This window comes from Protopterus annectens, chromosome 5.part1 (assembly GCF_019279795.1).
Source record: "Protopterus annectens isolate FY-2018-M chromosome 5.part1, PAN1.0, whole genome shotgun sequence".
NCBI classification, from domain to species: Eukaryota; Metazoa; Chordata; order Ceratodontiformes; family Protopteridae; genus Protopterus; species Protopterus annectens.
The window spans coordinates 288280953-288305505 of NC_056736.1; the positions used below are offsets into that span (position 1 = coordinate 288280953).

Below are 24553 nucleotides of genomic sequence, written 5' to 3' on the forward strand. Positions count from 1 at the left end.
ATTCTGATGAAGTCCATTTCTGGATGAAAGCGGTAATAAAACTGTAGTTACGCTATTTTGTGCCTTGGTTTATTTCTTCTAGTGCGTGTGTGGTAGATTGTTGGTGTCCTTATTCATTTTACCATCTTCAGTTGGGGCTGTCTTTAGTTTGTCTATTTTGGTGATAAGTTCTCTTTCCATTGGCATAATGAACTCAGTTAAACATATATAGTTGAAACCCAATTCCAAATTCCATGCTTGCCACTTGTTCAGTAATTCAGGATATTTAGCACCATGTGTTAGCATAAGCAATACCCTTAGACCACTCAGTACTAACTTGAGTGTAAGCATGCCTCTAAATGAAGGTGTTGCCATTGGTATCTGTTCGATTTATACAACAAATTCTCAAGCTCTCTCACCTTTTGTAGAAAACCTTCCATCTCTGCCATTTGCTCTTCAGCTGGCAGCTCCACTTTCCACGTGATTCAATCATATGAGTGGATTACATGTTTTCAAAAGCTTCTTCAGAGGATGCAAGTCCTTACTGTCGGTTGGTAATCCATTTCCAATTTGACCAAACCTCATTTATTCCCTTCAGCCATGTACTGTTGTTCACAGGTAAAAATCCGAAGTAAAAATCCAATGATTCTAGGAGCAACAGTCAAAGAGCCACAAAGTGTAGCAATAATAACTGTATAAAATAAAATAAACACTGCGGTCACCAGGCTGAAGATAACATTCATCCACTTTAATCATTAAAACAACATAAAAAAATCAAAAACTTAAAAAACATAAATAAGATAAGCGCTTTCGGGTTCTTACAACCCTTCATTAGATCTAATCACTAAAATCATGGTTCAATGTTTAAAATAGTGACAGCCAATCAAAATCATCTTAATCTCCAGTCTGCCAATGGCCAGCAGCTTGTATGTACACCAAAATATAAAAATAAAGAATATTCATTGGTTAAGCTTCAGCTCATAAGGAGCAGTTGTAAGATTTCCAAGGCAGCATCTCCATCCTCCATATTCAGCCAAAGAATATAACCGGCAGTCATTTTCAAAGAGAAAACCAATCATAAAACAGGGTCAGCCAGCTTATTATTGGCTAGGAATCACTTCACAGAAGCCAATGAGATGTCATACAGTGTTGCAAATTACTTGCGAGAGTACATCCAAAAATACGGAAGAAAACAACAAAATATAATAAACAGTCAATGGTTGTAGTTATTTTGACTCATTAATGGAGTTATGGTTGTCTTTTTTTAATAAATAGCACTCAACTTAGTACTGAGTATCTACTAAAAAGAGGCAAACAAAAATGTGTTGTTGCCATTAGGATAAATATTAACATTAATCTTCTGAAATACAGTAATGCAGTTTTCAATAAATGTCTCTAAAAGGTATTTTGATTGGTGAACCAAATAGGTGGGATGAATAAAGCGCTGTTTTGACAAACTTTCCCAATTGGTTGCATGATATAATGAACACCAATAGAAAAGAAGCAACTGCTTCATATTTTGGAATGAGTCCATGGTTGAGAATTTCAGTGATGACCATGGACTCATTCCAAAATGTGAAGCAGATGCTTCTTTTCTATTTATGTTCATTATATTGTTCAACCAATTGGGAAATTTGTCCAAGTAGCACTTTATTGGTCCGAGCTATTTGCGTTCACCAATCCAATGCCTTTTAGAAACATTTATTGAAAACTGCATTATGGTGTTTCGGAAGATTAATGTTAACATTTATCCTAATGGGAACAACACATTTTTGTTTGCCTCTTTTTAGTAGATACTCACTACTAACTTGAGTGCTACTTATTAAAAAAGGCAGCCATGATTCCATTAATAAGTCAAAATATCCGCAACCATTGACTGTTTATTATATATTTTTTGTTTTCTTCAGTATTGTTGGCCGTAGTATCGCAAGTAATTTGCGACTCTGTATGAGATCTCATTGGCTTCTGTGAAGTGATTCCAGGCCAATAATAAGCTGGTTGACCCTGTTTTATGATTGGTTTTCTCTTTGACAATGATGGCCAGTTATAGTCTTTGGCCGAATATAGAGGATGGATATGCTGTCTTGGACATCTTACAATTGCTCCCTATGATCTGAAGCCTAACCAATGAATATTCTCTATTTTTGCATTTTGGTGTGTGTTTACAAGCTGCTGGCCATTAGTAGATTGGAAATTAAGATGATTTTGATTGGCTGTCAGTATTTTAAACATGGAACCATGATTTTAGTGATTACATCTGAGGAAGGGTTGTAAGAACCCGAAAGCGCTTATCTTATTTATGTTTTTTATTTTTTATGGTTTTTTAACAGTTAAAGTGGATGAATATTATCTTCTGCCTTGTGACTGCAGTAGGTATGTCTGTGTGTGTTTATATATATATATATATATATATATATATATATATATATATATATATATATATATATATATATATATATAGTGGGTATAAAATGTGTACACACCCCTGTTAAAATGCCAGGTTTTTGTGATATAAAAAATTAGACCACAATAAATCATTTCAAAACTTTTCCCACCTTTAATGTGACCAATAACATGCGCAATTCAATTGAAAAGCAAACAAAGCTGTTTGGGGAAAAACTATAAAAAATAAAAAAAACGTACAATAAGCTGGTTGCATAAGTGTGCACACCCTTAAACTAATACTTTGTTGACGCACCTTTTGATTTAATTACAGCATTCAGTCTTCTTGGGTACACATCTGCCATCAATTAGAGACTTTGATTAACACCAAATAAAGTTCAGCTGTCCTAGTAGGATTTTCCTACATTTACTCAGTTGCCTGCTACAGCAAAAGACATGTTTCGCAGAGAGCTTACAAAGAATCAGAATGATCTCAAGTATCTCACATTTTTACTATCCTTTCATATGCATGTCTCAAAGTATTTTGTAAAGGGAACATGTCCCCAAGTCATCCAACCACAAAAGCTGTTCATAAAATTATTTTGATCTGCTTCACTTTCCTTCTCTCCAGCCAATCCTCACCCTACTCTTCCATGTTACTGTACCCAGGGGTGACACCAACTTCAACCATCTTTGCACGTCTGGAGAGATAAATACCTGTTTCATTGTCTGAACCAACTACTTAATCACAAATGGAGATTCTACCCTTTTCCGTAATTATCTCCACATAGCCACCTGCTCAGATTCACTTTGATTTATCACTTGTAGAAGTTAACGGTTTCCGTCTTGCATTATATGACTGCATTTTCATTATCATTTAATCCTCTCAACATCCGTAGCAGCAACATTCTACTTCCCCCATCCCATGTAAAATTCCACATCATATTTTCACATCTATTACAAACCTTTGAAGGATACATGCAAGGAAATCCTGAAGGGCATATAACAATGGGACTACAAAATAATGCAAAGTCTGCATTAGTCTAATTCCAAACCCAAGATATTCCACTGCTTTAATTATTTTTTTAAGATTTCATATAAGTTCTTCAGTTGTTTTTTTTTTCCTTTTAATGATGATGCTACCAGATTTACTATCCAAATGCTCAAATATTTCATATAACCAGGCTCCAGCAAGTATTTATAACTATTACTTAAATGCAAAGAAGGGACATAATTTAATTCTACCAGTCTAGTTTTAGTAGTATTGATGTTATGGCCTGATAACCTATCAAAGTTAAGTGTCACATAAGAATTTTCACAGATCCTGTTCTGGTCTGGTTAGGTATGCTGGCACATTATCTACAAATAACAAAATCTTGAAGCCTGCTACCCACTCAGTAATAGTTTGTATCTGCTTACCTAAAGCATGCTGCCAAAAGTTCAAATTAAAATGCAAAAAGTGAGCCAGCTCCATGGTGTAGTGGAATAAAGCCCTGACTGCAGTGTAGGTGACCCATGTTTGACTAGCTGGCCAAGGATGAATGGAATGAGTGGCAACTGTCAGCTCATCCATGTGGTGGGGGGGATGAGGGGAGGGGATGAGGTGGCTGTGGCTTACCTAATGGGTGACATATAGTGGAAGAACTTGATGTTTACCAAGAAAGGGTCTTAGCTGACTGAGCTCGAGTTAAGGCAATCACACAAAGTAGCCAAGGGAAACTAGCATGCAGAAGCATGCTTCCCCTTGGGAGATAATTGCAGGCACAGAGAAGTTGTTAGTGATGAGGGGGATACTTCCTGTGAGGCTGCTCCCGACGACTAGAAAGGCCTGCTTTTGACTGCCCAATTCACACTGTGGAATGTAAGGCTGAGGCAGATGCTAGGCAGGAATGAATGGGCTGGGCTGTAGTGCTTTAGGGTCAGAATTGGGAAACTGTGATTGGAAGACTAGAAAACCCATGCTGGTTGAGTATCAGAAGATGATATTTAAATAGCACTAACACAGAAAAGAAACAATGAGACAACTGTGAAAGCATTTCATACTTCCTGCCTGAATTGCCCTGAGTGTTGTTTTCCATGCCACAGAATTTCCAGGTGGAATGAAAAGTATATAACACCTACTTAGAAAATGGACACACACAAGGGCTAAAACATCATTAACAAAAACATCAGATGTGCCACTGCAAATTGTTACTCAGGCACTGAGAAAATATCAGAACATCATCTAGAGGTCAAGTGCAATGCATTATATTTACTCTTAATTTTCTGTTCTAGGACTGCATGGGTCCAGAAAATTAAAGCAGCTTCTGAGCTTTATATTGAAACAGAAAAGAAGAAGAGAGAAAAAGCATATCTAGGTAATAATAAAAAGTACAGAATGAAGTATGACCTTTATGAGGAAAGCAATTGCAATTTGTCATTTAATATTGTTTTTTTTTTAAATTGCCTTATAGTTCGCTCTCAGAGGGCAACTGGGATTGGAAGGCTTATGGTAAACATAGTCGAAGGAATTGAGTTAAAACCTTGCAGATCCCATGGTAAGTCTGCTTTTTAATTCATTCAGAAAGTATATTTTTATATCAAATATACAAAATCCTGATCTGAAGTACTCCTACATGGGCATTCTTGTCTTGTAAACATGAAATCTGAACAAAAAGTCTACAAGGTTTATGATGAATCAGTCATTAATAACAGATTTCTGTAAGCCTAAGGGAATCAACAAAATATGAATTCATCAAAATAAAAAGCTGCAAACCCAGGGGAAAAATGAGATTTTGTTAATTTTTTTGAGTAATGTAGTTGTTATGTCTCGTTTATTCACACATGCACTTAATTACGCTAATGTGAAAGATTTTTGATGCTTTGCTATATAAGTTTGTGTGTATGCATACACACACACACACATATATATATATATAGAGAGAGAGAGAGAGAGAAATAGAGATAAATATATAGAGATATTATTTATTGGTGTATTTTATTTCACATTTATTAACCGGGTTAGTCCAACTGAATTTGCAAGCAAACCCATTTTCAGTGGAGACCAGAGGGGGAAAAGCCCAAGCAAACATAAGTAAAGATAAAGTGACAATATACAAATATTAAATAACAATCACAATACAAAATAATTGTAAAACAGAAAAGGTTATTAACTATTTGAATTGCATTGATAGTAAGCAACCCATTTTCAGTGGACACTAAAGGGGGAAGAGCCCCAGCAAACATAACCAAAGATAAACATACAGGACAAAACTATTAAAAATAACAATGCAAATACGATATGAATTATAAAGTGAAAAACAAAAGAAAAAAATTATGGACATTAAAGGTTGCACTGATAGCCGTGGTCTAAAATTTAATACATATGAGAGTAGAAACAAAAAGATAATCGTTGTTTAAAAGAAGGACAATGTATAGACATTGATAGGAAGTGGGGAGGGAGATAAAGATAAATAGTGTGGAGAATGGGAGGGTGGAGAGAAAGGAGGGGGCTATAGTAGTAGAGCTGAGGGTTTAGGAGGTTAGTTTAAGTAGAAGTTACTAACAGAAAAAGAAAGTTAGGAGATGCAACAGGTTATACAGTAGGACAGACTACGAGGAGATATGACAGATGAGAATGCTTTTTTGGCTAATCTACTTATTGTATCCTCACTGATAAGCTTTCTGACAACCTCTTCATATACCTGATTTTTGCCAGAATTTATCTTGCTGGAGGTTTTTTACCAGTTAAGGGGTGTCACAGCTTTACACTGAAAATTATTAATGATATTAGATCAAAATAAAGAGATCTGTGATAAAGTACAGGTAGGAGTCATTATAAAATTTATAAAAGTTTGTACTACTAATTTTCCAGACATATATGTAAGCCTGAAGGTCACGTTCTGTGTTGGTCTTGCAGTGTGCAAATGGCAATTTACACTGACGCAAGACAAGTAATATAATAGGAGGGCTTAAATGCCTTTACTTATGTTTTGAATATTTCCAGTAAATTTGTTTTATGATATTGAATTATCAGCCATTTCAAAGGGTTTGTTTGTCACCTGGTACAGAAGGTTAAAGCAGTTTAAGAAGAAACCAAAGTCCTTTTCTTTTTGGTTCCTACCCTAGGCCCAGTTCTAGCACTTAGAGTACTTGGATCAGGCATTCAGTGCCAACGTCCACAGCAACCTCAGAGTTATCTTCTTCAGCGTTGAGGCCTATAGTGCTGGTGGAGATGTCTGCAGTGATTGTGTCAGTACCAACCCTCACTAGGCTGCAAATGATTGGTCCTGATGGCTCAGATTAATTTCCATGAACCTTTCTTCATCAAACCAAAACCACCGAATGTTCACTTCAGCGAATGTTCACATCGAAAAAACATTTAAAGAGGGAAGGGAAGCAGTTGGCCAACAGTACGAACGTAACACACACCACAGTATGTCAAACCCACCCAAGTGAGGGGATGCGACCCCCCCCAACACACCACACACCCCTCTCCAACTATATATACCATCTCCAAAACTACACTACAGTGGGGAAAAGGGCAAATTTTTGCTGCTGTCCAACAGCTTCCTTTCTTTATATAAATCTTTAACCAATGTGAACGTTTGCTGAAGTGAACATTTGGTGGTTTCAGTTCAATGAAGAATGATTAGTAGAAATGAACCTTTGACAAATTAATGTAGACCTGATTGGTGCTGTGGCTTGATGCCAGCCCCAGCCCGGACATTTTTGGGGTCTCTGTCTGTGTCTTTACTCTCGGTTATCTGTTCTTTGGTGCTGACATCTATCTCACTTGTTACTGCACCAGAATTGTTTGGACTGGTGGTCAGAACCTTTTCCATGGAGTGTTGGCACCAGTATGGTTGGACATATGATTTCAACCTCAGAGAATTACTTGAAGGCAGAGGAGGTCTGCTCATAACTTCCAGTGAAAACTGGCACTTAGTGTCCTAACCTGTTTATAACATGTAAGCAGAGTCTTTGAGATTCTCATCTTTCTTGCCCTTCCAGGAAAAAGAAGTAGAGAGGCAAAGAAAACTTGTTCAGTCTGGGTTACCTTATTCTCAGTAGAGCTCAAACAAATCCCTACAGACTCCACCAAGGAAAAGGTCTTGCAAGAGAAAACATACAGACTCCCGTTCAGAGTCACCCTCCCCTGACATAGATCTCAATGAACAGGAGGTTTCACCCCAATCCCCCCTCTGGAGGGCACCAAATTCAGTGAAATTCTTCAGATGGTGTGACAGAGAGGATCATGACCCATCAAGGGCAAATAGGCAAAGAATAAACACCTTTTCATCTCCAGTTTCTCAAATCCTAACATTTTTGACAGAAATAATTCACTCAGGTTCTGTTTAAACTCCATCCGCTGTACACTTGGCTGCAATTTCATCCCACCACCAAGATTTTGCATTATCCTCTTCAGCCTGTCATAAACTTTGTAAGGCCTTCCTAAAGGGAGTTTTCCATTCAAGACTCCATTTGGCACTGTCCTCCATGGGACTTACACTTCACATATGAGAAACTCATTTTACCCATGTTTGAACCTGCCAACTCTGCTGAACTTAAGTTCTGGCCCTATAAAACCCTTTTTCTGGTGGCTATTACCTCTGCTAGACAAATTTCCAAGTTGCAAGTCCTGTCCTCCAAATTCCTGTGTATTTTCTTTCACGATAGGGTGAAACTGTGGACAAGTGCCTCCTTTATACCCAGTGTTGCAAGAAAGTCTGACCTGTATCAGTCTGTTTACTTGCCAGTTTTCTTTCCCAACCGTGTCAGTAAAGGACAGTGTAGATTGCACTGCCTGGACATGCATAGACAGCTCAGATTCTGTCTTCAAAGAACAAGGGAATTCAGAAAAGATGGCATATTATTTGTTTACTTTCTTAAGTTAAGAAAGACCAGAAAGTAACCAAACTTTCACTTTGCTGATGACTATTTGGCTGTATTTTATTATGCTACTCATATAGCAATATGCCACTACCTTCCAAACCCAGACAGCATTCTGTCATGGCTCAGGCACTGTTAATGGGTTCCTTGGAAACTTACGTCAAGAAATTTGTGCAGTTGCTACATGGTCATCCTTACATCTCTTTTCTAAGCATGTCAGTCTAAATATTTTGTCCAGCTTTAGAGCCTTCTTTGAAGCTTCCATTTTCAAAGGCTTCTTATCCTAATTCTTCCCAAAGTCTGCTAAGAATTTTGTCTATCTCTTCCAGTATAGAGACAGGACCAATATAAATATGTAAGTTATGTACTTCCCACAATGATAGATTTAGTTGGTTTCTGCTTGTACACTGGAAACAACCCTCCCTGCATTTCTCCTCCAAATTTTCATATCTGGAAGAACCTGAAGGAGTACCACAGGACTGTGTTCAGCTACCGAGTGCTAATATGTCATCTTTTCTGATCGATTTAGTGTTCTGTTTTTTCCTTGTTCTTCACTTGTGACATTGATGGCTTTACTTAAGCTGGTTAGCTAGCTAGAAGTGCATTATTAGGAAAGGGAGGAACTCTAGTTAGTCAAAGATCTCATTATTGCCTTGCAAGAGGGAACCTTCAGCAGCCAGTCCATCCTTTCCAGTATACAGACAGAGATCAAGTAAATCTATCTTTCTGGTAAGTACATAATTTCTTTTCACCATTTTCTGGGCTCATCATTTCTGCATAAGTGGAGAAACTAGATGTTCTCTGAAACTCTCTGTTTATGAAACGTCTGATGTCCATTACATTAGGGCATTAGGGATGGCTCCCAAATCCCTTATGGTCAGATAGTTCTTGTTTCCATGGCTCAGTCTTAATTGATGTATACAACACCATTGTTAGACCAGTTTTTTGGAATACAATGACAAGTTTTGTTCTTAACATAATTGAGAATGTATTTATGAAAGTTAGACACATAATAAGAAGCATTCCAGTTCTTGCTATTAACTATCATATAAGGCTGTATTCATAAGTCTATGCAGCATCAATTATAGCTTCAGTCATGAAATGCTCAGGATACTGCAGTAAGGACTGTGATGAGAATAGAACTCTCTGTCTTTGTCCTCTGTGTGTGTAGGGTGTATGTGGGAAATGTGTATATAGGTTTACTATCAAAATCATGAAGGCAAAACAATTTGCCATCAAAACAACGAACAAAATTTCTGGAAATGAAAAGAAAATCCAGCCTAAATGTCAAACGTCGTAAACAAAACGAACAATATTTGATTTGACATACCAGACTTCTGGTTTCAAAAGTCTGTATGTACTTTTATGTTTTAGCAGGGAGATAAGTGCCCTGCAAGTTATATATCCCGACTCTGAGATTACACAATTAGTGAGGAAAGGGGTAAGTTCCCTGATCCTCATTGTACCGCGATTTCTGTTCACAATGTCAAACTCATAATAACAAATCAAGCATTAGGTTCGTTATTATGATGTAGTATTATTCCAGTTTGGCACTGTGCAACTTTGAAAACTTTCTTTTGCCCACATGACTTTCTGACTCGAGCCTTCGGAATTTGAATTATAAACCATGTAGATATATACATACATATAAGACAGAGAGAGAGAGAGAGAGAGATCTACTTTAGTAGATTGAATCACCATATCAGCAAAATGCGAATGATCGAGACAACGTAAGCGAAAGTTCAAAATAACAAAATTTGTCAAAATTAATGTTTATTCAATTCTTTCTTTATTGTAATTTTGGTGTGTAGTAGTATTGTGTCTCAGTTTGTACTACGTGTGATGCCCCTGCACTGGCCCAGTAATCAAAGAGCCTCAATCTGTACCATTAACACCAGTGAAGGATGTGCACATATGGAGGATGACAAGTACGACAGTAAAGTACAATTTTCCTTAAGAGCACAAAGGGATCCCAGTCAGACTGGGGCTGGTTTCTTTCTCTCTCTCCAGATCCCAAATAAGACTCCCCACTGGCACAGCTACAGGGTTAAGATCTCAGCCGAGTTGTCAAGTCAAAACCTCCTGTCCAACCAGTGCTTCATGTCCCTGCCCAAGTAGCTGAAACAGACACACACACACACGCACACACACACACACACACACACACACACACACACACACACACACACACACACACACACACACACACACACACTTTGAGATTTGATTTATATACAAACACACAGACATTCTTGGGGAAGGCTGGCACAGGTTTACTAGCTATGCCCCCATCTGCCCAGACTATATGGTAGCACCAGCTGCCACCAACCACTCTTTATCAGCTACTATAAGGCCCTTCCCAAAGGGTGACCAATTCTACCGTGTAATGTTACTATTATCAAAATGATATGTGTGACCAACAGCAAGGCTGTTTAAGAGTGGCCTGTACAGTGTCACCAAATGCATATGCAAGTACTGTAAGAGCTTAAATATCTTTAAATAAACCAGCCACAATTAAAAGGTTGAAATATATGTAATAATAAATAATAAAAGCACATGACAATAGTCAATAACTCAACACAGTGACAACAGAGTTCAGAAACACAGGAAATATTTTAAAACAACATTGCAGGACAGTCTCACATAAATACAGAAAACATTTAAACTAATCTTACTAAATTTCTAGCTGTCTCTAAGAGAAATCACTGTAATCTGAGTCTTACTTACAGAGCCAGACAAGTGCTGATGAGAGGATGTTGTCATATCCAAAGACAAATACAAAATGCACAGACTCACCCTCTGAAATATTTCTTAAGTTACTATCAAACATTTCTGCGGGGTTATCTCAGATTACATAATTCTTTGTCACCTCTATGTCAAAAATACTTATTTTTCAGAAATTTGCTGGAAGTTGTAAATAAACACCTTTTCATCTGAAACCTGTAATTACTTCTGTTTCCAGACAATAGAAAACCCTCTTTCTCTAGACAGCCTCTCTCTTTGCTGTATTAACCAAATTTATAGCACATCGTAAAACTCTTTACTTTACAACTTGAGTGTAGAGTTTAACCTCTCAACAAGACCATTAGTCTGGGGATGGTAGGAGGTGGTCTTTAGGTGCTTCACCCCACAGTACTTCCACAGACAAGTCAGCAGGTCAGACATGAAATTGACACCTCTATCAATCAGTATTTCTTTTGGGAAACCTACCCTGCTGAAAATCTCTAACAAAGCATTTGCCACCTTTTCTGCCTTAATAGAGGACAGAGCCACTGCTTCAGGTATCTGGTAGCATAATCTACTACCAGTAGGATATACTTTTTCCTTGTGGAACATGGGGTACTCAGAGGGCCCACAATATCCTTAGCTACCCTCTGAAATGGCTCCTCAATCACAGGCAATGGCATCAAAGGAGCTTTTACCTTGTCTCCTGCCTTGCCTACCTTTTGGCCCTGCTCACAGGTCCTGCAGTACCCTGTTACATCTCTAGAAGTCCCAGGCCAATAAAAGTTCTGCATAATATGTCTCTCTGTACATTTTATGCCCATATGACCTACAAAGAGAATAATATGGGCTATGGCTAGAAGTGTCAGATGGTAGGCTCTGGGCACTACCAACTGCTGTATTCTCTCACCCTCTAGCCCTCCCTCAGGGGTCCATTCTCTATACAGTACCCCTTTGTCCTAGTATACATCATTCTTTGTCACTTCTGTGTCAAAAGCACTTATTTTTCAGAAGTTTGCTGGAAGTTGTAAACAGTCAAACACCTTAACATTTGAAACCTGTAATTACTTCTGTTTCCAGACAATAGAAAACCCTCTTTCTCTAGACATCTTTTCTCTTTGCTCTATTAACCAAATTTATAGCACATCATAAAACTCTTTACTTTTCAACTTATTTTCTTAGAGTTTTTGCAAGTTAACTCTGTATGTTCCGACTTCTACCATGAAAACATACATTTGCTTAGGCATATAGTCCATATACATTTCTGCTGTTCTCCACTGGGGTACACTGTGGTTACATCTTGAAGCTCAGCACATAACATACAGTTTAACACCCACCTCTGCTCCAGCAGTTTAATACACACATAACATATAGTTTTCTTACATTTGTAGGACAAGCATACAAATCATGTTTCTATTTACAAATGACATAGAATTATTTACAGAATTCCAGCTAGCTGGGCTGGCAGGCTTCCGCAATGTACTGGCAAAAAAGTTTGCCAGATATTATGTATTACACATTCAACACTTTTTATACTGCCTACAAACCTGAAAAAGGAAAGGAAATATTTATTTTAAAGGATATATATACATCATTTGGAAAGAACCAGGTCCAAATCTCACACACCACTAAGAGATTCTGAATGGAGATCGCAGTATGTGAATATCCAGAAATGTACCTTTTCCCCACTATAGTGCGATCTTGGAGTTGGTATATTTAATTTGCAGGGGTGTGGGGGGTGCAGGGGGGGGTCCCTGCAGAAACATTAATGAAGGTGTATTTTTGTTTTGAAGTGTTGTGTTTAAATACATTATCTGTTTTTTCTTTGTTTTGAGTTTCGGTATTTTAAACATTTGCAATTGTGCAGTTATGATCTTGTCATCTCGATCATTTGCATTTTGGTGATATGGTGATTTGATCTACTAAAGTAAATCCATATATATGTATGTGTGATGTTAGAGTGGGAACAGCTGAATGTTATGAATGTGAAAGATGGACAGGTAGCTTTTTATCGACGATTTGTCGATGACATTTTTATTTGTTGGAAGGGCAATGAACATGATTTGACTTCATTTTACCATAAATTGAATAGTAGTAGTCCCTTCTTGCGATTTACTCTTAATATGTCCACAGATAGTGTTAATTTTTTAGATGTAATGATTTCTATGGAGAACAATATTATAAGAACTAAGGTGCACAGAAAGGATTGTTATACACCTGCCTTCTTACACAGAGAGAGTATGCACCCACATCATGTTTTTTCTAATGTTGTCATAGGACAGGCCATGAGGATGTCTCGCCTGTGAGGCAATGAAGTGAGTTTTTCATGTGAGTTGGACTACCTTAAAGATGCTTTTATACACAGGGGTTACTCAACAGTTGAGGTTGATCAAGCGTTTATGAAACTTTGTAGAGAACGTCCTGGGAGACCCTATTATTCTGAACATTCGATCTTATCGAACAATTGCTCATCCCAGAGGTCATCTCATCTTCCTTTACTTCTTTCTTTTACACAGGATATTGATTTGGTGAAACAAATAACAAACAAGAATTGGTCAGTGTTGTTAGTGGATCAAGAAACAAGTAAGGTAGTGGGCCCTTCCCCCAAGTTTGTCTATAAGAATAGGAAAAATCTGAGACAAATGCTGTGTTATCCTAAGCTTGCACGATCAGCATCTACACCTTTGGGAGGGACACTGAAATGTAGATCTTTTCCACATTGTTCATTTGTGGACGAATCAAGATTTTTTAAGCATCCTGTCACTGGGAAACACTTATGTTGCACATTGTGTCAAATGTTTTAATTTTTACATTGGCGAGACTAAGAGACAGGATTCGGGACCATGATTATTGATTATTATTGAATTATTCAGTGCACTTGCAAAGCACACTCTAGAGTTAGGAAGGGAACACAATTTTTTATTTCAAGCTTTATCTGTTATACATGACAATGGCAGACTAGGACCCATTAGCCATAATACTGAAAACATTGAACTAGAGTGGATCCTGATACTTGGGACACATAGATATATGGGGCTTAATGATTCAGTCCCTATTAAATCAGCTATAAGGATGAAGAAACTTAAATGAGAAGGTTAAACAATGTATAGCCATATATCTATGCGGATTTTTATGTTTTATGTAAGTAGGTGTTGCTTTAACCTGCTTTTTACTAATTGGATTATTAATTGTGTTTTTGGAGGGAATTTTATTGATTAATTGGCTGTTGGGGAGTATGTATATAAGCATGGTGTGTTTTTTATTGTAACTATGTCTGATGAAGCAGTTTGTTTGATCACGAAAGCGCTTACTTCTAGTTCTATTTTGCAACAAAAGACTTTTTACATCAGCTGCTGTCAGCGTTTACCTTCCAGGTTGGTATTTTTCATTCTGATATGTATGTGTGTGTGTATGTAGATAGAGAGATGGAGAGAGATCTACTTTAGTAGATCGAATCACCATATCACCAAAATGCAAATAATCAAGATAACGTAAGGAAAGTTCAAAATAACAAAAATTGATGTTTATTCAATTCTTTCTTTGCTGTAGTGTTGGTATGTAGTAGTATTGTGAGTGTCTCAGTTTGTAGTACGTACTGGCAAAACGTATGCCAGATATTACGTATCATGCATTTAGCACTCTCTGCGGTTTTTACACTGCCTACAAACCTGAAAAGGAAAGGAAATATTTATTTTAAAGGATATATGCATCATTTGGAAAGAACCAGGCGCAAATTTCACACACTACCCAGAGATTCTGAAGGGAGATCGCAGTACAGTGAATATCCAGAAATTTACCTTTTTCCCACTGTAGTGCGATCTTGGAGTTGATATATTTAATTTGCAAGTGGTGTGGGAGGTGCAGTTTGTCTATTTGAAAACATTGCTTAGCCAGGCTAGTAAGGGGATCTGCTGTCGGTCAGATGAAACATAAAGCTGCCCATTTCCTTTGCATATGTTCTATGCTACATTAATCGTAAACTGTGTCTTCAGTATACTTCATCAGCCTTAGTTAAAGTAAAGCTTGTGAAAGATTGTATATAACAGTAACTCAGAGCACTACTTCCTTACATCTAGAGTATCTATTCTTCCTAAATGCTAATCAAGTCTTGCCTGCATTTCATATGTCTTAATGTGTATTTAAACTATCTGTCTTCTGGAAGAATGACTCAGGTTGTTAGCCTTTTTTTTTCACTCTCAAACGATCACTGCCATGACCAACAGACCCTCATTCCTTTTGGCTCATTTGTTCCCTCTGACCCCTTCATGTTTGGAGATCATGGTTGCATCTATTGTGAGTTTGGAGGCTTTTGTAGTGATCCTAGTAACAAACTACAGTGCAGTGCCTGCTTTTTGGTGTCTATATGGTTGCAGACATCCATACATTTGTGAATCCTATCAAAGATACTGTGCTGTCCTTGGTGGACTCCTTTTTTGTAGGTACTGCACTTTCAGGTCTTAAACATGATGGAACTGCTGTAATGGAGCTCCATCAAAACTCTTCCTGGCAGGCTAGCTATCATCACTGCTCACTCCCATCCTTTTCAGGTTAGATTCTCCAGTGCCTGGGCCACTAATCAAACACTGGTTGTCTGGGGTGAAGTCAAGACCAAAATCTCTGTGTCTTGGAACCATGTGAGGTTGTTCCCATTTTTTTAAAACAGTATACTTTTTTATGAAATAATAATTATATTGGCAAGCCTTTGTAAAATGTTACAGTTTAAAACGTACCAGAAATTGTTTGGCTTTTGACCACTGAATTGAATAGCAGATATACTTATGATTTAGCTTTTTAACACCTAGCATTTGCTTGAACTTGACTGCAGTAGCAATTGTGTATCTTTTTATCTTCTAGGTAAAAGTAATCCTTATTGTGAAGTGACAATGGGCTCTCAGTGTCATATCACCAAGACAATCCAGGACACGCTGAATCCCAAGTGGAACTCAAACTGCCAGTTCTTCATCAAGGACCTTGAACAGGATGTTTTGTGTATTACAGTGTTTGAGAGGGACCAGTTCTCCCCAGATGGTAAGGATAGGGGGTACAGGGACTAAAAATGTGATTTTAACTTTAAGCTATGTGATATGCATCTTGATGCTAATGCTGGCATTCTGATAATTAGTTAATTTTTACAGTTTTAATGTGGTAGTCACCACTTTATACCAAAAATGAGCCCTCCCTGACGTATTTTAAGGTTCTTGCCTGCTGGAGTAGTGTAGCAGTCATTTGGGCTTGAAAGAATTATCACCTGTATGGCAGTTTGTCTAATGTCTGTAAATGTAATGCAGCATGCCAGAAATACTAAGTCTGTGGAAAGAGAACATGGTAGGAGCATGACATTCTAAGAGGAGCACAAGAGGAAAGGGTCTTGATAGTATTTCCAATAAACCAAAAGTGTATGAGAGTATAGTAAATGGTTAGGATGATACTGGGAAAGACAGAAAGAAGCATAGCAGTAAAGGAAAGGAAACAATTGTTATTTTTTCTATAAACACCTATGAGACTGAAGTTTAAATTACTGTGTGCAATGTTTGAGACCACAGCTCTACATGGAAATGGACAACACTGAAGCAGTCCAAAACATCTAAATGAGGCTCAGTTAAATAGTGCAGTGTCTGCACCAGAAGCCATATGACGAAAAAATAAGAGTTCAGTCTGCATATCCAAAATAAATGAGGAAGGAAACATAACATACATGTTCCACTACCAAAAACACATTTGCAGGATCCAAAAGAATAAGAGCTTGAAAGAAAATGTTCAACAATAGTAGACAGTATGGCTTGGAGAATGAAGAGGTGTCTCAAGGGCAGTGTGAAAAGTTTATTTTTCACAAAAAGAATAAGGGCTATATAGGATGACCTTTGTGAAGAGATGATTTTAGAAATGGGGGGGGTGATGTCAGAAATGCATTTAACTAACATATCTCATTTATAATGAGAATATAAGGGCACATACTCTTAGGTAGCTTTTGTCAGCATTTTGTTTTCTTTACAGAAGGATATGGGAAGACTGAGTGGAACCAGCCTTGTATGCCAACCATATTTTTTGTTGTTGTTGAGTTTATGGTTTTTATGCTCTTATTTCTTTCAGCTCCTGCCGAACAGAAACAGTGTCCGGGTACAGCTATAATTTCCAGATGCTTGCCCCTACTAGAGATCATCCCATGCTGCTACTTTGCAGGAATTACTGACTTACACATAAGAATGTTGTGGTCCCTCCCAGGGAAGGAAGCTGTCCTGTCTAGGGAAAGAATTATGTCAGACATCTCAGAAGTATTCCCAAGCAGTGATTAACCTTGATCTTATACTAGCAAGTGTCACATCAGGCTTGGTTGATGATTGGCCCAGTGCCAATCCATTCATGGTCTACCATCCCTTGTTTTCTGTTGATTTTTTTTTTTTTTGTAAAGAGGCAGGGACATAATGTAAATTAGAGCACAGGACATATGGTCCACTCTTCCCATCTACAGTGAGAAGCTACCTCAAGCCCACTGTCCCTGACCTCCAGTAATAGCTAAGCAGTGAACATCAGTGACATAACCTTTCCCCTAGGAAAAGAGAGCAAACCATAGCTACTTGACCTCCCCCCCCTCGCCATATTCAGTATTCTAATTCCAAGAGTCCATTCTTAAATGTTAGTCAGACATTGTCAACATAATTGTGTGCCTTGAAGACCTCCCTCTGCTTGATTTGTATTGTAATAACTTTGATTTACTAAAGGTCAATGTGCTAACTTGATTTGTTATTCTTAGTTATAAGGTGCTATTAGAGTTGGGTGGAAATGTGGCAGTATTTAAAATAATAATGTGAAATCAAACACTTTCTTTTTATTTCATGTTTTGGAGATTGCATGCACATAGTACTTTCAGCAGTCTAGTAATCCAGTCTTTGTCTCCATAGCATTTCCCCTGAATACTGCTTGGCTGTAGCTTATTTAAACTTGACAGTCTTGGCCTTCTCAGTTAAAACAAGTGGCTATTTTTGATGTTTGATGTGCTTACCAAATAATTCTGTCTCCCCAAGTTACAGTATACGTCAGAAATATTTTGATTATAAAATGTTTGAACAGAAACTTTAAAGATAAACATACTACATGGTTTCCCTATGAGCCATTGACAATCTTTTTTTTTTTGGCCAAAATAAAATTTCGAAAACAATGAGCTGAAATATCTAGAAAAACAGAAAAATGTTTGTTTTTTTTTGCATGGAGCAAGCCCCCCTGCACCCCTCTTGAAATGATATATACCATACCAATTCCATAGTTGCACCACAGTGGAGAAAAGGGGAAAAAGTCCCAAAAAGCACAACACATTATGCAGTGAAACTCAATAGGATGTAAACCTTTCACACAAAAAACAGTTATCCAGACAGAGATGATTTGTAGGATAGCCCATACTGCATACCATTGTGATGATCTATATCTTAACTATAGCTCTACAGATTATATAGGTTATAGATTTATAGGTCAGAAAGAAGCATAGCAGTATGTTATGTTATGCTTCACTGGCAGCTGTTTTCAGAACTTGGTTTCTCTTACTTGAATAGATGATCCTGATGAAATGTTACTTGCAGTCTGTATGTGTCTGTACATAATATTTAAATGATGGGAACAACTTTTCCCACATATCTGCTAATTGCATGTCTTGACTCTTCTGTCATGCAAGGTTGTATTGCATCTGTTTTGTTGGAAGATAGAGACATTTTTTTACAGGTTCCAACCCAGATTGTCAAGTTTCACTGTGTACTCTCCCCACTTGTTCTATGTGTGATGGTAATTGGCTTTAGATGCACCACCACATCTTCATACTGTGTGGGTATTTGTGTTACAGGTTCCACAAACTGGTAATAAAATAGTCCATTACTGAAAGAAAATTTGTATTATGCAGAGTGAACATGTCAGCACTGAGCATTTGTCAGTGCTTGTTTGGCAATTTAGTGGGTGTTAATGGCTCACTGAAATTGGTCCAGTCTTTTATAAATTTTTGGAAGTTCATTAAATGCTTATTCAACTGGCCACTAAACTGCTCCTCTAGCATGATGTTCATCGTGTTTCACTGTTGCAGTCATTACACTAGGGTTATCCTGCTGGCAGGCTACCCGCAGTCGGCCTGAATTTCAAAGTCCAGGTCCGGCGTCGGTTGCTGTCGCCTCTCCCCTGACGTCAGTGCGCCAGGGGTATATAAGATGCAGTCGATGCCATTTTCTTCAGTCTTTCTTGCCGCGCGGTGCCCGAAGCAAAAGCAGTTCACAAGTGCCGGTCGGCCGACTCCTGAGATTTTCGAAATCGAATTTCAGATCCGAAGTCTTCAATAAAGCTAAGTTCCCCATTGGGGAAACTTTTTTCTTGCTCCAGACCGATGTCAGAAAAAGTTAACAATTGTATTTCTTGTGGGAAGCAAATACGTCATAAGGATTTTCATTCTTACTGTATTCCTTGCCTACGACGTTGTTAGTTGTCGGTTTTGTGCTAGATTTAACTAACGCACTATTAAGCGTCGGTACGATTTTGCTTTTCATTACTTTGGTCGAAGGTTTAACTATATAATGCCGTTGGAACAGCCGACGACTGGAGTTCATAAAAAGCACAAGGAAAAAGAAAAGGACAGGCATTCGAGGTCCAAAACCAACGACGAAGCCTCTTCTAGGCCAGTCACCGGTTCTCAGTGAGCCGCTTTCGCAGCCCCTGACACCCGCTACCTCAGAGCCACAGGCCGCCTCCAACTCCCACGTGGAGACAACTAGGCCTCTGGATACTCAAGGTATTGGGCCTTTGGAAACTAATCCCTCAGATGGGTCCGGAGCCGCTGAGCAGGCATCGGCTTCTGAGGGTGTTTTCAGACCTACACAACTTTACATCAAGCCAACTTCAGCATCCAAGACAAAGACTAAAACAGCTAGCTTTAAAGACAAGGCAACAAGTACAGCATTCTCCAGGACAAACTTCCATGCCTAAGAAACAGATGCTAAAAATGGCCGAAGACCTAATTACTTTGATCAGGGGTTCCCATCCCCATCCTGATAAGAGGCCTAGGCAAGACACTGAATATGATTCCTCTGATCAGGTTTCCATTTCCTCTGACTCCTCTTCAGAACAGGGATACTCTATTCCTCCCTATGAGGATTCTGATGCTGAAGAATCTATTCCTTCAGCTTCTCCTCCTGAGGATTATTCCTTTGGGGAAACCCTGCATACCATGAGGGAGCATTTCCACTGGGAGAGCCAAGATTACTCAGAAACTAAGAAAAGGCTCAGAGACTTTCTTTTACTACCTCGGCACAGACCTCTTGCTATTCCACCTGTTCTAGACATTGTAGATGATGTATTTTCAGAGCCCGGACTGTCTGCCGAGTCTTTACCTCCTGCACCTGTTAAGCCAGACAGATACTACAGGGTTCCAGATTCTCATAAATTTCTATATAAGAACCCTGCTGCTGACCCAGAAACTATATCTCAGGGTCCCAAAGGAGTCAAGGCCTCTACTGCAAAAAAACCTGTCCCCTCAGATAGAGATTCAAGGGCACTGGACAGATGGGGGAAAAAAGTTTACACTTCTGCTACCTTGGCTGTAGGGCTTTAAATTGTCAGTTTCATATGCTTAAATATCAGCAATACTTAATGTCTCTGCTAAAACAGAAAATGTTGACAAATTCTGAATGTTCTGAGAACAAGGAAATGCAGGATTTATTGCATGCAGCTGAACAAGTGGGAAAGCATACTTTGCAATGTGGTTTTGATTCACTGGAGGCCTCTTGCAGGGCCACTGTTACAGGTTCTGTCATGAGAAGGCATGCTTGGTTAAAGGAACAGACTCTGCCTGATCATGTTAAAGTAAAATTATTGGATGCTGCATTATAGCATGTTACTTTGTTTGGTGTTAAGGCAGAAGAGGTGTTGAATAAAATGGAGGATAAAGCTAAATCTATGCAGACATTAAAGGATTTCTTACAGGTACAGCCACCCAGATTTAGCAGGAACTGGCCTTCTAAGAATTGGTCCTTTCTCGTGTCAGACAGACCACAGAGAGGTAGATGCAGACAACAGCCCCAGGGCTCATACAGGCCCAAACAATGGGGTGCTTCTATCTCCAAAAGCGGAGAAGACAAATCATAGCCATATAGGAAAGAGTCCCAATGAATTCCCTCTGCCAATGCCAAGCTTTTATCTTTTGGCAGCACCCTTAGGGAGAAAGCTAGCACTTTTTTCACAAAATTGGCACATGATCACCCAGGACAAATGGGTCTTAAATATAGTCTCTCAGGGCTACAGGTTCCACTTTCACACCCTTCCAAAGGCAAAAGGTATGCCAGACCTGCCACACACTCAATGGGCAGAGGCACAAAAACAAGTTTCATCTCTCATGGACATGAGGGCTATTCAGCCAGTGCCACAACAAGAGCAGGGACAAGGATTTTACTCAAGACTTTTCTTAGTACCAAGAAAGAACAAAGCATAGAGACCAATTCTTGATTTGCCTATTCTAAATACTTTTCTAGACGTTCCAAAATTCAAAATGTTGACTCTGCAGCAGCTTCTGCCTATACTGGGCAAGAAGGCTTGGCTTGTATCTTTGGACCTCAAGAAGGCATACTTGCATGTCCCATCAGACAGTCTTGCAGAAAATACCTCAGATTCATAGCTGGCTCAATGCACTACCAATTCTCTGCACTGCCCTTTGGCTTATCTACTGTTCCCAGGGTCTTCACAAAATGCCTGGCACCAGTAATTGCATTTTGCAGACAAAGAGGAATTCAGATATATCCCTACTTGGACGACTGCCTTATTCAAGCAGAAACCAAAGACATTCTACTAAAGCATCTGACGTTTGTAAAAAGATTACTAATTTGCCTAGGGTACACAGTAAACGAAAATAAATCAAAACTAGTACCCTCTCGAGATAATATTCCTGGGTGCAAGCTTAAATACAACTGCCCAGATGGCTTATCTCATGCCAGACAAACAAAGGCAACTGACTTCTTACTTCGAAAGCATGGCAACAAAGACCCAGTTACCTGCAAGAAAAATTCTGCAGGCTCTGGGCTACATGGCATCCTGCATTCTGCTAATTCCATATGCAAGACTGCATATGAGGAAACTACAATGGTATCTAAAAAGTGTTTGGACTCAACATTGCCACAGCCTGGAATCATTAATTTCACTCATTCCCTGCTTGCAACAGGAGTTTCGATGGTGGGCACAGGCCTGTCACCACAACAAGGGACAGCCATTCACTTTACCCACAGCCAGGCATACACTAACAACAGATGCATCAGATTATGCCTGGGGGACCCACATGGCAGGAAAATGTATTCAGGGCACATGGCCCTCAAGCCAAAGGCATCTTCACATCAATCAATAAGAGATGCTAGCTGTACAAAATGCCCTCACAGCCGTCAAGGATATACTTCATCCAGGACAGCTGCTGATAAAGACGGATAACACCACAGTCATGTGGTACATAAACAAGCAGGGGGACACACATTCCTACCCCCTCTGCAGACAAGCCATTATTTTGTGGAACACAGCATTGACTTACCAAGTACACCTGCAAGCACAATTCCTGCCAGGAAAAACAAATGCTCTGGCAGATGAACTAAGCAGAAACCTCATTTATCCTCACGAGTGGAAACTAGATCCACAAATCTTCAACATGATAACAAGGAAATGGGGATGCCCAGACATAGATCTCACAACTGCCAACTTCAGAGATTCTGCACAAGGACTTATCGCAAACAAGCATGGAAAGTGGATGCTTTGTCATTCAGCTGGAACAACCTTACAGTATATGCCTTTCCTCCACTGCCTCTCCTCCCCAAGGTACTCCTAAAGGTCAAACAAGAGAAGCCACAAATGATACTAATTGCCCCGGATAGGCCACGCCAACACTGGTACCCAATCCTAAATAGCTTGTCTCAAGGCCCAGCCTGGACATTGCATCAAATTCCTCATTTACTGACCCAACAAAACAATCAGATCCTGCATAGCCAACTCAGAACCCTAAATCTAGCTGCATGGTGGATAGTGTAACCATTCAGAATACACCTCTCTCTAAAGCGGTTATGGATGTTGTTTTGGAGGCCAGGAGGCCCAGCACCAGAAAATTTTATGCAGAAAAATGGAAGAGATTCTGTGCTTGGAACCAGGCACAAGGAATTGACATGCTTGTTCCAAATATTCCTCAGATTTTACAGTATCTAACTGAGATGCTGGACAAAGACCTATCCTTCTCATCAATTAAGATCCATGCCTCTGCCATTTCAGCTCATTACAATACGGACCCACCTATTTTTTCACATCCATTGCTTAGGCAGTACCTCAGGGGGGCCAAAAACATAAGACCTGCATGGGACCTCAATTTTGCCTTGGAAAAACTCACACTGCCTCCTTTTGAGCCAGCCAATACAGCTGAGATAAAATTCTTATGGAAAACAGCTCTGCTCCTAGCAATAACTTCAGCAAGAAGAGTCTCAGAGTTACTGGCATTAATGGCTGTGGAACCTTTTATTATCTTCCATCTGGACAGGGCTTCTCTAAGGACAAACCCAACATTTATGCCTAAGGTAGTGTCCAGTGTGGCTCTTAACCAAACCATTAATTTGCCTACTTTTTACCCAAACCCACAGAATAAAGGGGAGAGACTTCTGCATTCTTTGGACATACACAGACAGCTACGCTTCTACTTGGACAAAACTAAAGCTTTCAGAAAGACTGAGCAACTTTTAGTGGCATATGCTGCAGGATCACAAGGAAAGGCTATCTCAAAGCAGACTATTTCAAAATGGATAGGACACTGCATTCGTTTCTGCTATTCACAACATGGCAAATCGGTGCTAAAGGGAATTAGACCTCATTCTACCATGGCAGCAGCCACCTCAGCAGCCTTCCTCAGAGGAGTACCAACCAAGGATATTTTGGAGGCTGCAACTTGAACTTCAGTGCACACTTTTACTAAGCACTACCACTTACCTCTTTTCTCTAAATCTAGAGCAGGCTTTGCCACTGCAGTTCTGCAGGGCCTCATAGCCTCTCCTAATTCTATTTAGACCCAGCCGCCCAACCTCAGCTTTGGGATTCAACCCAAGTGTAATGACTGCAACAGTGAAACACGATGAACATAGTACACTTGTGTACCTACCATAAATGTAGATGTTCGAGTGTATTCACTATTGCAGTACAGGTTACCCACCCACCATCCCCCTTTCTTTGTTGGGACTTATCTGTACTTCTCTATTCTATACAACCTATGTGGTGTATTTGCTTGTAGCTGAAGGTAATGTTTATTTTAGTGCATGCTTTTTATAAGCAATGTTTTTTAGCCTACCCTTTTGGGGGCACATGACATCTGGGGCAAAGAAAACTGAAGAAAATGGCATTGGCTGCATCTTATATACCCCTGGCGCACTGACGTCAGGTAAGAGGCAACAGCAACCCACGCCGGACCAGGACTTTGGAATTCAGGCCGACTGCGGGTAGCCTGCCAGCAGGATAACCCTAGTGTAATGACTGCAACAGTGAATACACTCGAACATCTACATTTATGGTAGGTACACAACTGTACTTTTTCTGGTTTTGTAACCTCAATGACTCTTATGTATTTTGT

At 39.1% G+C, this 24553-nt stretch overlaps 1 protein-coding gene across 1 annotated transcript in view; it reads left to right on the top strand.

The window, feature by feature from the left end:
- ITSN1 (intersectin 1) overlaps window positions 1-24553 on the top strand; it is a 2682533-nt gene that overhangs the window by 2635441 nt on the left and 22539 nt on the right. Inside the window, exons 33-35 of the mRNA XM_044072770.1 lie at window positions 4636-4718; window positions 4815-4898; window positions 15811-15984. Of these exons, the coding sequence (XP_043928705.1) occupies window positions 4636-4718; window positions 4815-4898; window positions 15811-15984 (341 nt within the window). The remainder of the gene's footprint in view (window positions 1-4635; window positions 4719-4814; window positions 4899-15810; window positions 15985-24553) is intronic.